The sequence below is a fragment of the Peromyscus leucopus genome, chromosome 12 (assembly GCF_004664715.2).
Source record: "Peromyscus leucopus breed LL Stock chromosome 12, UCI_PerLeu_2.1, whole genome shotgun sequence".
Taxonomy (NCBI): domain Eukaryota; kingdom Metazoa; phylum Chordata; class Mammalia; order Rodentia; family Cricetidae; genus Peromyscus; species Peromyscus leucopus.
The window spans coordinates 81,737,662-81,751,837 of record NC_051073.1 but is presented as its reverse complement, the minus strand read 5'-3'; the positions used below and the strand labels follow the sequence as shown (position 1 = coordinate 81,751,837).

General features: G+C 39.8%; 1 protein-coding gene across 2 annotated transcripts in view; it reads left to right on the top strand.

The window, feature by feature from the left end:
* Nucleotides 1–2,737, top strand: part of Prkdc (protein kinase, DNA-activated, catalytic subunit) — a 237,550-nt gene extending 234,813 nt beyond the window's left edge. The window contains exon 86 of one of the 2 annotated variants that reach the window (XM_028893310.2): nt 1,234–2,737. In XM_028893310.2, the coding sequence (XP_028749143.1) occupies nt 1,234–1,438 (205 nt within the window). In that variant the 3' untranslated portion in view covers nt 1,439–2,737. The remainder of the gene's footprint in view (nt 1–1,233) is intronic. The other variant, XM_037209976.1, reaches the window with a different exon arrangement.
* Nucleotides 2,738–14,176: the final 11,439 nt, after the last annotated feature.

Sequence of the window (14,176 nt, the reverse complement as noted above, 5' to 3'; positions counted from 1 at the left end):
ACCATTTGCCTTTCCCATGGCATCTCTTCTGGTATCGTCAAGGTTGATTGTAGCCTCAAGCCATGTTCTCCATACCATGGCTTCTTTTTTTTTTTTTTTTTTGATTTTTCGAGACAGGGTTTCTCTGTGTAGCTTTGTGCCTTTCCTGGGACTCACTTGGTAGCCCAGGCTGGCCTTGAACTCACAGAGATCCAACCATGGCTTCTTTATGGCAGAAAGCACACAACCCTGCTGCTTGTGCTGGCTCTCAGCATCTGCTACCTGCGCTGTGATGATGCCCCTCGAGTCTCAGCTGTTGATGCCTGCCTGGGGCAACCACTGCTCTCACTGCTGCTGCTGCTGCTGCTACTGCTTGTGGGGGCTTCTGAAGCCACTCTTGGACTGTCAGGTCTGCAGTCACTACTCAGTCCCAAATGCTGCTTTCTGTGTCCCAGGTCCCATGCTGGGGAAAACTCTAATATATCTAAGCCTTCACAAAATCCCTGTACCTAAAGCCTATATTTCTCAACCTTTTCCAAAACTTTTTTTACAACTTTTAACCTAACTTAGTAAATGGAAACAGAGAGAGATACTTGCTGCAGCCTAACTTGAACTGCTTGCTTTACAGTTTTACTTCTGAAGAAAAGAATTTCACCTCACTCAATTCTGAGCATGCCCACTTAAACTGCAATGTTCCTGCTCTTTTATCCTCTGTAACTAAGTCCCACATTCTGGTGGAGTCTGCCAGTGTCCAGCTCCAACCTTTCTAGGGGTTCTTGGGTGGAGGAGAGAAGAATGAGGAAATATTAGGTAGAAAGATAGACCTAGATGACGAGGAGAAAGAGACACAGGATAGCTTTGGGGGGGGGCCTGGGTCACAGCTGCCCAGAGCTTTATTCAAAAGGGATTTTTATAACATGCCAAGGGGAGAGGCAAACGACCTCCCCCTTTCAAGATCAAAGCACCGCATAGCCAAGTGTGGACCCTTCCAAACACCTGGTAAACATGCCTGTGGCCAAATTGTCCTACTATGCAGCCCTGCTTTCTAAAGCAGGCTCAGATTCTCTGATCTTAAGGTCTCACTAGGAAGCCTCTGTGGGCCACTACACCAGTCCAAACTTTGAATTCTAAGTTTTGAGTGACAGGAAGAAAAAAATGTATAAAAAATGATAGAATGTTTGTAAAGGAATGCAGGTCAAAGGGGAAAAAATATTTTTTGTCTTTGTTTTCATGTTTGTTCAATTCTTTTTCCAGTGACGAGTTACGTCTAGGCCATGAAGAGTCACCTGCCTTTGGAAGTTATACAGCTGTAGCTCGAGGAAATAAAGACCACAACATTCGTGCACGAGAGCCGGAGAGTGGACTTTCAGAAGAGACTCAAGTGAAGTGCTTGGTGGACCAAGCGACAGACCCCAATATCCTTGGCAGGACTTGGGAAGGATGGCATCCTTGGATGTAAAGTCTATGGGAGTCACCAGCTGTAAAGCATTCCATCACTGAGGGAACCTTCTAGACCTTCACTGACAGCAGGATATTACTGAAGCACCAAAGAAAAGAAATCTACTTTGTAGTGCTAAGGAGATGGCTCTCTGGGTAAAAGCACTTGCTGCCAATATTAATGACCTAACTTCAATCCCTGGAACCCACATGATGGAAGGAGAGAAGCAACTTCTGCAAGTTGTCCTTTGGCCTCCAAACATGTGACATGTCTTGCATTTATCCACGCATACGTACACACACAAATTTAAAAATAAAAATATAGTTTTTCCTCTCTAAAGTAGCAACTCTTCATTTCATTGATTTCTTTGTATTTTTTCTTTTGTTTCTATTTCATTAATTTCTGCTCTGATCTTGGTCATTTCTCCCTATCTACTGTTGTTGGGTGCACCATGGTGCATGTGTGGACCTTCCAGTATGTAGGTCCCAGGGATTGAACTCAGGTCATTAGGCTTGGCAGCAAACACCTTAATCTGTTGAGGCATCACTCCAGCCCATCTCTGGTGTGTGTGTGTGTGTGTGTGTGTGTGTGTGTGTGTGTGTGTGTGTGTGTGTGTGTGCGTGCACGCACCCCATAGGTCTTGCCATGTGTTCTGTTTCTCCATTGGTCAATGTATCATTCTAGAGTGTATTATTCAATTTCTATGACTGTTTGTATTTTCTGTTTTTATTGCTTTAGTCCATTGTGGTCAAGTAAAATACAAAGAGTTGTTTCAGTTTCTTGTATTTGTTGATGTTTGCTTTGTTGATTGTTGATATGACTAAATTTTGTAAGCTATTGAGAAGAATGTGTATCCTCCAGTGTTTAGCTGATAGGTACACTTGATCTATAATGTCATTTAATTTTGATCTCTCTCTCTCTCTCTCTCTCTCTCTCTCTCTCTCTCTCTCTCTCTCTCTCTCTCTCTCTCTCTCTCCCTCCCTCTCCGGATACCCTGTTCCTTGATGTAAATGTGTTACTGGAATCATCTACTGTTTTTGTATTAGGATAAATCTAGCTTTATGTCTAAAATAGCATTTATTTTATGAAATTGGATACACCCAAATTGTGTACATATCTGTTCTTGATATCAGTATGAAGTGATCTTCTTTATCTCTTCTGATAAGTTTTGGTTTAATTTTATTTAGCTTCAACTCCTGCTTGTTTTCTGGTTCCATTAGCCTGGAATACCTTTGCTCAGCCTTTCACCCTAGAATAATGTCTACTTTAATGATGGGATGTGTTTCTTGGAGGCAATAAATGATGAATTCTGTTTTCTTTTGTTGTTGTTTGTTTTATTTTTTGAGACATGGTCTTTCTACATAGCCCTGATTGTCCTAGAAGATGGATGGATGGATGGATAGATGGATGGATGGATGGATGGATGGATGGATGGATGGATGGATGGATGGATGGATGGAGAAAGATAGACAGACAGACAGACATCAGGCTGCCCTTGAACACAGAGATCTGCTTGCTTCTGCCTCCCAAGTGCTGGTATTAACGGTGTATGCCACTATACCCAGCTGAATTCTCTTCTAATCCATTTCACTAGCCTGACTTTTGAGTGAGCAGTTGGGATCATTGATAGTCAAAATTTTTACTGAAAGATGTATGTTGATTCATGACATTTTGTTAATTTTGAGTCATTTTTTTCTTAGTCCTCCTTTGTTTAACCACTGACCTAACCACTGTTTTTCCCTGAAGTCTCATAAATATATGTATTCTTCTCTTTAGTATTCTCTGTAGGGCTCACTTGGTGAACATTGGTTACTTTAGCCTTCTTTTATCATGGGAAATTTCTCTTTCTTAATTATGACTGATAGTTTTGCTGGCTGTAGAGAGTTCAGTTGGCTTCTATGGTCTTTCAGAACATTGATCTAGTTGACTTTTAAGATCTCAAAAAATCAGCTGGTTTTCTGAAGAGTCTGCTTTTATTGACTTGACCTTCTCTCTTGCAGCTTTCATTCTTTCTCTGTTCCTTCTATTCAGTGTGTATGACATGGAATATTTTCTCTTCTGGTCTTGTCCCTAAAAAATTTTCGTCTCTGATTTTATTGAAAACGTTGACCTGGATTTCTTCTTCTATGCTCATGATTAATAGGTTTGGTCTTTTCATAATGTCTTAAACATCCTACATGTTCTATTCCTGAATGTTTAAAAGTTTATCATTCTCATCAGTTGAGTGGTTCAATGTGGTATTGTATTCCCCCAAATATTGTGCATGCTAATAAACTTATCTGTGGTCAGAGACAGAGCAGCCACAATATTAAACGTAAAGGATAGGCAGTGGTAGCACACGCCTTTAATCCTAGCATTCCAGAGGCAGAAATCCATGTATTCAAGGATACAGACAGGCATGGTGACTCATCACGCCTGATGAGAAAGCAAGCCTTTAATCCCAGGGAGTGATGGTAGAAAGCAGAAAGGTACATAAAGCGTGAGGCCCAGAAACTAGAAGCATTTGGCCTGGTTAAGCTTTCAGGCTTTTAGCAGCAGTTCAGCTGAGATTCATTCTGGATGAGGACTCAGAGGCTTCTAGCCTGAGGAAACAGGACCAGCTGAGGATATGGCAAGAACTTTTAAGATTCCTGCTACAGTTCAATATATCTGCCTTGTCTTAAAGTCCTGATATTCTGTCTTTAGCATGCTCTATGCTGTTAGTGAGAGTTTCTACTGAGCTTATTTTAGACTTACTGAATTTTTCAAGTTCTATTTCAGTTTGAGTTTTCTTCAGTAGTTCTCTTGATTTAATTCTATTTTCCCATCCTTAGTTGTCTTCCTTATTTGGTTTAATTCTTTGTGTTTTCTTGGTCTTCATTCTGTCATTTATTCTGAAATTAGTTGGTAAGACACTAGTGTTGAAGATACTATCTATACACCTTGGTTGCAAGATGTAGAGAAATCAAGCTAGCTAGCTAGCTAGCTTTCATAGTTCTTGGAAATACAAGTTGCTAAGGAAGAAAAGACATCAATGGTCTTATCTAGGTGTGAACAGTATGGAACACAACACCAACCTACTAGGCAAGATGTGCCCATTGGTGTAATAGTGATATGATTGCTATGAAAATAACCAATTTCTCTCTGTTTAGATTTGAGGCCTGTTCCACAAGAGATAACTCATAACTGGTACTGTAAACCCAGTCAAAAACCCATGACTGAGGTTATGGGCCATAGGAGTAAACTTGATCCTGTCAACTGAATTGTCATGGCACCAAGCTGCCTTTTAAATATTAACGTTTATATGGTGTATCAGAATTCTCTAGAAGAACAGAATTGAAAGAATACATGTACACACACACACACACACACACACACACACACACACACACACACCAGCCTACATTGAAATAGTAACAATAGCTGCCTCTCACTGGAGAGGCTGAAAACCCAGTAGTTGTTGGATGCCTCAGCAGTCCCAGTCCAGCACTGGCAAACTGCTGGTCCTCAGTCAACAATGGAAGCCGTATCAAGGAAGAAATTAGCAACTGCAGCAATAAGATAAATTCATACAGCAGCAAGAGGGAAGGCCAAGGAAGCATAAAACAAAACAAACAGTCTTCCTTCTGCTGTGCCCTTTTTATCTGTGCTGCTACCACAGCATGACATCCATATTTGGGATGAGTTCCTACATCAGTTAAGACAACTAGAATAACTTCTCAGCTGAGACTCCCTGTTCAGATGATTATAAATTTGAGGCAGGTTGATATTAAAGCTAACACAATCTACCTCTTGTCAACTTGACACCTAAGCATGTCACTTTAAAACTGAAATTCCACCTCTTGCTGAGGGCCATGGGAGTATACAGCAGGTGACAACTAGTATTCAACAGGTCAACTTACCAGATGAATCTCTCTGATGGGGAGCCCTACTAGGCAAAGTCTGTGGAGTGATAACCCTCTACAGTAGTGTACTTTTTGCACATACTACCAACCCCAGTGTTCAGCCAACTAATTGTTTATTGTTAAGTCCTGAATTTCAATGTCATTTTTTGTCTGGGGACCCTGACCAACTCAGCTATATGCATGGCCAAACATTACTCACTGGCCAGTCAGTATGATTTATGTGTTATGAGAATGGGTCAGACCCTGAAAATGTAACATAATTGTCCAGAGTTTGGCAATAAGGAGGGCTGTGTAGAGCTATATAGAGAGCTGCTGTGTAAAGAGCTGGGCAGAGATGAATGTGTTGCGGGGGGGGGGGGGGGGGGGTACGTGCAATGTGCTGAGAGATATAGCTGAATGGGCAGAGTGAAAAGTGAGAGATGAAGAGGTGTGAGAATCGGAGCTAAAGAGAAATGGAACTAGAGAGAATTGGAAACCAAAATTTAGAACTACAGAATTGGAACAAAAGAATTAGAGCTAGAGAAAATTAGAACAAGAGAATTAGAGCTGAAGATGAATAAAAGAGAGTGACCCTCAGATCGCAATAAAAGAGAGTGACCCTCAGATCGTGTGTGAATTATAGGTAAGAAATCTTTCTATCCCCACTCTTGAGAAGTCTTTCTCTGAATGACTGGGTAGCAGTTCTGGGAGCTGGACTCCAGGGCTGCTAAAACCTCTTGTCCTCAAATCTCATATTATTTCATACTATAAATTAGTCCATTTTCAAAGGTCTTTGAGATCCTTAAAAATCTTAACACTTGCATTGTCTCATTTCTCTTAACCGTAAATTCTTACTGACATAAAAGAAAATAGGAATTGATATTATAAAGGACTTACTAACAGATTGGTATAGGAGACATTAAATCACACAAAGTAGAATCTAGTAATGGAAGCACTACCCACCCCATGTACTCCAGAGATAAATAGTATGCTAAACAAGCCATGCCACAGTTCTATCAAGCAAGCTGTGAATTCCATAAGTAAGAATGGGCTATCCTACCTCTTTATGAAGTAGGTTACCTGATGAGAATCTATAAGTCCATAGATTGTGGTTTTGCAGGAGGATTATGTGCAAGAAAGGCAAAGCCACTACCAGAAAAAAAGTATCCCAGTAAGGACAAAGCGTTGTCCTCTTTGTAATGAAAATGGTCCAATGCAGTCAAAGTTGTCACCAGGTCATTGACTGGTCACCCTAGGGAATAGTGACAATATTGGGTGCTTAGTGTTGGTCCCTGCTGCTGGCAGATTTTTACACTCAGTAGCAGGTCTAGCAGAGTCAGCCTTAGTAAGTCAAAGTCCATGTTGAGCCCATGTATAACCTTTATTTCTATTACCAAAGTTACTTTGTTAATTGTCCCACTTGGCAATGACGAGGATAGCCAGAGAAAGAGGCTTACTATCCACAGAATAGGTCATCTTATATACTTGACTATTAAAACTCCTTACCTTTTGATGAGCACTTAAAAGGGACACAAGTATCCTTTGCCCATTTAGAGAGAGCTATACTCATCAGATAACCTACTTCATAGAAAAAGAGGTAGAATAGCCCATTATTATACATGGAATTCACAGTCTTACCAACTTTCCAGTCATGGTCCTTCTACATCCCCAAGCACCCAGTCAAACCACTGGCTACAAACCATGAATCATATTTCTCATACTTGGCCATTTCTCCTTCCAAGAAAAATGTGCAGCCATGTGCATTCACTGCCTGAAGTTGTGTCCACTGTGAAGCATTTTCCTTCACTAGTGTCCTTCATGATTGTCCCATAAAGGGGTAGTGCAGCTTATCACTTCAAGGTGGTGCCTGCATATAATGCAGAACCATCAATTAACCAGGCCATAGTCTTGTCTTTCTCAGACAATCTTAGAGCACACTTTATGATACTGTAGATGGGTGCTTGGGGACCCAAGTTATTATATTTTAAAAAATTAGGAATCTGAGGCCCATGGGCAACTTTTTGATGTAACTTGCTTGTGCTGTCAGGCCCAATCACATGATATATCACTTCCATTTGATGATGGATTGTTTCTGTGCACAAAACAACTTCATGTCTTGGTGGATCCAATCATGCCCAGATCATAGCAGGCAGCTCAAGTCACATGGTAACCTGCTTTCCCATTGCTAAAGGTTCAGTTTCAGCTAAAGCTGTTCTGTTCCTATAGAGATCCCTGACTAATACAAATTGTGATACCAGTACTTTATTTGATTTTTGGCTGAAGTATTTGTTAAAAGATGCCCTGCTGAGAAGCTAGAGATCTCTTAATATTCCTTGGGTTGGTGTTGCAGGGATTTTTTAAGGCTTAGAGAAATTGGAATGCCAGAGTAGATTTACTGTTTAAAACCTATTCCTCTATAATGGGAGGGCCCAGAAGGCATGCCCTTCACTAATACTATAAGACACAAAATGGGGGGGGGGGGGGGCTGGAGAGATGGCTCAGAAATTAACAACACTGACTGCTCTTCCAGAGGACCTGAGTTCAATTCCCAGCAACCACATGGTGGCTCACAACCATCTGTAATGAGATCTGGCACCTTCTCCTGTATACATAATAAATAAATAAATCTTAAAAAAAAAAAAAGACACAAAATGGTTAGTATGGCAATGGCACATTTAATGAGCTTTGTCATTGTTCTTTTCATGCCAGACCGTACGGTGCAGCTGTTCAACTGGGTGAACTAAATTGAGGCTGAGTGTCTTCAAGTGTAATGGGTTTAACTGGACTCTATAGTGACATGGGCCAGGTGGCCCCATTGAATCACCAAAGGCCAGGTGAGCTTACTTATCACAATGGGCAGCATAGGCGAAGTAATGTCTATAATGGCCTCACTCAGTGGACCTATGGTATTGACAAATCAGTCTTGGTATTCCAGGAATGAAATGTATAAGAAGCCCATTAAGTTTTTGTTTGATCTGTATAAGCAGAAAAAAAAGTCTAGAACAAATGAAAGAAAAGCTATATTAGATCACAGCAAGATGGAATCATGTTTCCAGACTTGAGCCAATTTACAGATCCAGAACCCCAATTCCTCAAGGCTTTCTTGAGGAATGAGGCTACACTGTCACCAAAGAGTTTTACTGTTAGCCTTTCTTCCATGCATCCACAGAGGGAACTTTTAGTAGATAATTATACATTGGGAAAAAGAAAATAATCAGACTCTTGGGGACTATTGGTTACTGGCTATAAATTGACACTGAATCTGGAAAAACTCAAGCATTGTGGCCCTCTAGTTAAAGTAGGTGTTTATGGAAGTCAAGTAATTGATGAAGTCTTGAGTAAAGTCCAGTTTCCAGTAGGTTCCTGAATTCATCCTATGTTTATTTTCCCAGTCCCAGAATGCATAGTTATCTAAGTTGGCAGAATCTCCACATTGGCTCTCTGACCTATAGAATAGGGCTGTTATGGTTATAAAAGTGAAATGTAAGCTATTGGAGTTGCCTCTACCGGAGAAAATCGTTGCATCTCTAGAAAGACTATGGAAATTAAGTACTTGAAGGATGTGAGGGGGTGGGGATATTCCACTACATCTTCCTTCATTGCAAACTCTATGAAACAGTGGCAACAATTACAGCTACTCTGCCAGATGTATTTCCTTACTTGTGCAAATTAACATAACTGTTTGGATTGGGCATAATGGTGCATCCCTTTAATCCCAGAACTCAGGAGGTAGAGGTAGACAGAGATCTATGAATTCCAGGCTAGCCAAGGCTACATGGTGAGATCCTGTTTTGGAAAGAGAATGAAAAACCAAAACAAACAAATCTACTTTTGTTTGGTAACAAGCTATTGATCTCTTAAATGATTTTCTTCCCTACCCCTGACCATAAGGACCACCAGAAGCCAATTTGCTTTTATCTTACAAGACCAGCAGTACACCTTTACAGTTCTACCTCAAGGGCATATTAGTTTTCCAACCCTGTGTCATAACTTAGATCTTTAGAAGTGCTCTGGTGGTGATGGTGGTTTGTTGTCTCTTGCTTTTGGGTTTTTTTTTTTTGGGGGGGGGTATTTTTGTTTGTTTGTTTGTTTGTTTGTTTGAGGCAGGGTCTCTCTATGTTGTCCTAGCTGTCCTGGAACTCACTGTGTTGACTAGGCTGGCTTCAAACTCCTGCCTCTGCCTCCTAAGAGCTGGGATTTAATGTGTGAGCCACTACGCCTAGCTTCAAAGGGATCTTGATTCTCAGTCAATGATGGAAGCCTGGAAATGCTGTTTCTAATATCAGCAAAGGAAGCAGCAGCAACAGGGTAAATTAATTCTGCAGCAATATCGAATGCCAAGGGGAAAACAAGCAAATAATCCCCCTGCCACATCCTTTTATCTGGGTAGCACCTTCTGGGAATGGGTCTTCCCACATCTATTAAGGTAATCAGGACAGTTATTTAGTTAAGGCTCCCTGTTAAGATTAATTCTAATAGACACTTGCAAGTAAAGATGAACAGACTAAAGGGCAAATTGTGTGTCTCAATGGGCCACGCTACAGCTTCCATGACGAGATTCTTGTTTTTGTTTTGTTTTGTTTGGGTTTTGTTTTTGTTTTTGTTTTTTTCTTTTAAATTTGCTTTTGTTTGGGGAGGGAGAGGTTGCAAAGGCAAAGGGTGGATTCAAGGGGACAGGGAGATAAATGGGATCAGAATGCATGATGTAAAATCCACAAAGAATCAATAGAAGTTAAAAAGAAAAAAAACATTCTGGCCAGGCGGTGGTGGCACATGCCCATAATCCCAGCACTCAGGAGGCAGAGCCAGGTGGATCTCTATGAGTCAAAGGTCAGCCTGGTCTATAGAGCGAGATCCAGGACAGGCACCAAAACTACACAGAGAAACCCTGTCTCAAAACAAACAAACAAACAAACTCTAAATTGGGGCAAGTTGACAGTAAAACCATCACATACCCATAGACAAATGCAGTGAATGCAGAGACCCATATGGGCTGAGGACATGATAATCAAATGCTCAGCCTTAAACAAGATTGATACTGCTCCTTCTAAAGCTCAGGGACCATTATGGAAAAGTGGAATGTGAAAGCCAAAAGATAAAGAGGGCTGTATGCAGAGTTTTTCATCTCTACCACCAGTCAGCTCTGTTCTGTCAGCTGCTCCCAAATAACCGCACTGAAACTTGATTATAAATGATTGGCCAATAGCTTAGGTTTGTTACTAACTAGCTCTTACAACTTAAATTAACCCATATTTCTAATCTGCCCTCTGCCACATGGTAGTATCTTCTTTCAGTACAGCATGTTTATCTTGCTTCTCTCCACATCATTGCCTCACAACTCCTCTGACTCAGCCCTTCTTCTTAGCATCCTCCTCTGCCCTGAACATTCTGCCTAGCTATCAGACAATCATCTTTTTATTAACAATGAGAGAAACACATCTTCATAGTGTATAAAAGGATTATTCCACAGCAAAGGGCTATAAAATGTTCTCTTCTAGGCAAGCCACAGCCAGTGCAGTCATGACCTCACATCTTTGGCTGCCTGCAATAGACCTACACAAAATAGTCTCTATCAACAGGAAAGCATGTTATCAGGGAGGAGCTTACAAAACTACCCCTCCTTTCTGATGAGTTCTAGGGAAGAGGCAATCATAACCTTCAGGTGTACCCACTGAGGAGTCCATCAGCCTCCAGCAGATAGTGCTAACCCACAGTCACAGGTGATCCTGGTTGAACTAAACAGCTCTTAAAGCCAACAAAAATCATGAACTTGTAACAAGAGGCCATGAATTGAGATAAGATGAGATAGGGCATATAGGAGGTATTGGAGGAAGAGAGGAAAAGGAGTAAATAATGTGATTATTTTAATTTCAAAAAACTAAAAATTTAACGAGAACTTGAAAAGTAGACTTGCAGGTAGGAACAGGTGAGTGATGAAGGGAACGAGATGGATTTGTTATAACAATGCTCATTTTACATGTATAAAGTTGTGAAAAAACAAATTCAATGAACATTTTAAAAGGAGATCTTGGGGCTGGTGAGATGGTTCAGCAGTTAAGAGCACTTGTTGCTCTTGCAAAGAACCCAAGTACAATTCCTAGCACCCACATAGTGGCTCATGATCATCTGTAACTCCAGTGCCAAGGGATCTGATGCTTTCTTGACCTTCATGATCACCAAGCACTCACTTGGTGCACATAGATGCAGAGGCAAAAGGCTCATGCACATAAAATAAATTTTAAAAAATAAATCTACTTAGTTATATAATTTGTTGAATGAGCTTTTATCCAAGGTCATGATTAATAAATAAATGTTAACAAATGAAAAGTTAAGGTTATAATAAACTTACAATAGAAAAATATATATCCAGGTTCATTCAAATATTAAGAATGTAGCAAATTAAATAGGCCAGCAGTTTCAATAACAGGTGTAAGTATCCCATGGAATGGCCTCATTGATTATGGTATTAAAGAAAATCCAGAAGACTTTATCACTAAGGTAAATGTTATAGGAATAATGAGAACAGCAGGCAAAGTTATGGTCATATCATTGTATTTAGAAATTAGTGCATTTAGTGTTTTAAATTTTTTTCTAGGTTTTTCTTTCAGTTTACTCTTCTAGTTCTGACATGATGAGATGTTCTTTTTAGAATATGAAGTCTGGGAGGATGAAAATCTTGACCTTTTCACTTGTGTTAGTCTTATTAAAATTGGAAAATAAATGAAAGTGCTTTGTGTTCATTGCTCAGAGAAGCTCAAGTTCCCTGAGGACTATCTTTCATAGTATTCAGATGTGCTGTGCAAACAGCCAAGGGAGGAAGGCAATAAATAGTTCTTCCCAGCTGTGAGGCTTTAAGTCACAGCAATGACTAGCCCAGCAAGATAACTCCAATGGGACATTAGTAGGACTTTCATCTTGGTGTAGCCAACAGCTGTCTAACTGCTCAACAGGAGGAATTCATGCCTGGTTCTGTAAACCTAGCCAACTTTATTATTATTATTACCCATAAGTGGGGAGGTATTGACCAAAAGGGAAAAATCCAGCTCTGCCATTTTCATAAGCCAGTATAATTTCTGTGTTATGAATACTTATCCTTATACCCACAGATATGTGTAGATCTCACCTTTCGTCAAAGTTTATTTTTGCAGCAGATGGAAACTATTCTAGACATTCACAACTAGCCAAAATGCAAAGAATAGAGACTGTAGGATGCCTGGCCACAACTGATACATCTACAACACAACCCCTTCACCCAAGGCTTAGGAAAAATCATGAAAGGGACAGAAAGACGGAGGAAAAGGACTCTTGCTGCTGGTAAATGTGACAGGGAATCTGCACCCATGAAATCTGAACATTGTGGTTGCCTAAACAAACCCTTCATAAAGGCAACACCAGTTGACATGCCAATGTGTATGGAAGATTTGGGGTGACCAAAATTGAGGAAGGTCGGGAGGGGGTGCAAGTTTCTCATCTTGATCTACACATGTGTACCTGGAAAGTCCCTGGTGGGAACAGGATGTATCTAGAGAGCCCCAAAGTGGGAAGGAAAGGCCAAAAAGAGGTGGCCATTCTTGGCATGAAGGCAGCAGGCTTTGGATCACCAGAACCTTCATTATTTTTATTGCTTTTTTAAAATTTCTATTCAATTTATTTTTTCCCTGATCTTATTATTTATATACACCTACTACTTTTAGGTTTGGTTTGATATTTCCTGGTGTCTTTAGGCAAATCATTATTAGGTTGAGATTTCTCTAATTTTGTAATGTAGGCACTTAGGGCTATAAATCTCCCTCTTAGGACTGACTTCATGTGTCCAACAAGCTTTGGTATATTGTATCTTTATTCTTATTCTGTTAGAGAATATTTTCATTTCCTTCTTAATTTCTTCAGTAATCCATGCATTAGTGTGTTATTTAATTTCCTTGAGTTTGTGTATTTTCTGTAGTTTTTCTTACAGTTGACTTCTAGTTTTGTTCTCATTACAGTCTGGAAGTTACCTCAATTTTCCTGTGCTTAAGACTCTCTTTTGTCCTAATATGTGATCTATTAGGCTACATCTCATGGATTTTTTGAGAAGAATGCATATTATGTAATGTTTAGATGAAATATTCTGTAAATGTATGTCAAGTCTATTTGGTCTAAGATATCACTTAATTTCGTTGTTTTTCTGATTTTTTTTTCAGTGTGATATATTTCTTTATATGATTGGGATATTAAAGTTTTTATATGTTGGAGCTGATTAACTCTGACAGATTTTTTTTCTATAAAATTGAGTGCACTTGAGTTTTGTGCATATATATTTAAAATTACAGTAATATCCTCTTGGTGAATTGCTCACTTAATTGGAATGAAGTTTCCTTCCTTATCACTTCTGAACCTCTCTTTTGTCAGTTGTTAGAATCATGATACCTGTCTGTTTCCTGCCATTTGCTGATTTTTGTAGTGTTTATTATCTTAGTCCTAATTTCCATAGCAGCTATCATACTATTATCCCTCTGCCCCTGGAGAGTGTTGAGTGTGATTTTTCTCTTCAATCATAAATATTTCTTACAGTATTCTCTGTAGGGCTAGCTTGGTGGTAATTGTAACAGGGCCCCAGACTTTAACACAACTGACTCCATGATGGAAGTGCCATTAAGGCTATAAAAATAGCACCAACTGCCAAAAATGAAAACAAAGACCTAATCCATCAAAATCCATAGTTCTGGGAAAGTCTCTAAATGTATTAACATTGTTTTTTGGCTTCTGTAATTCTGCTTCTGGATGACTATTCTTGTCAATGCAGGACATATATTCTGTGCTTAAAAGCTCACTTTAAGAAAGGCTTGGGTTGACACTGAGATACTGAACACTCAGTATAGTCATTGGCCAGCTAATAAAGACTTTGTATTGGCTT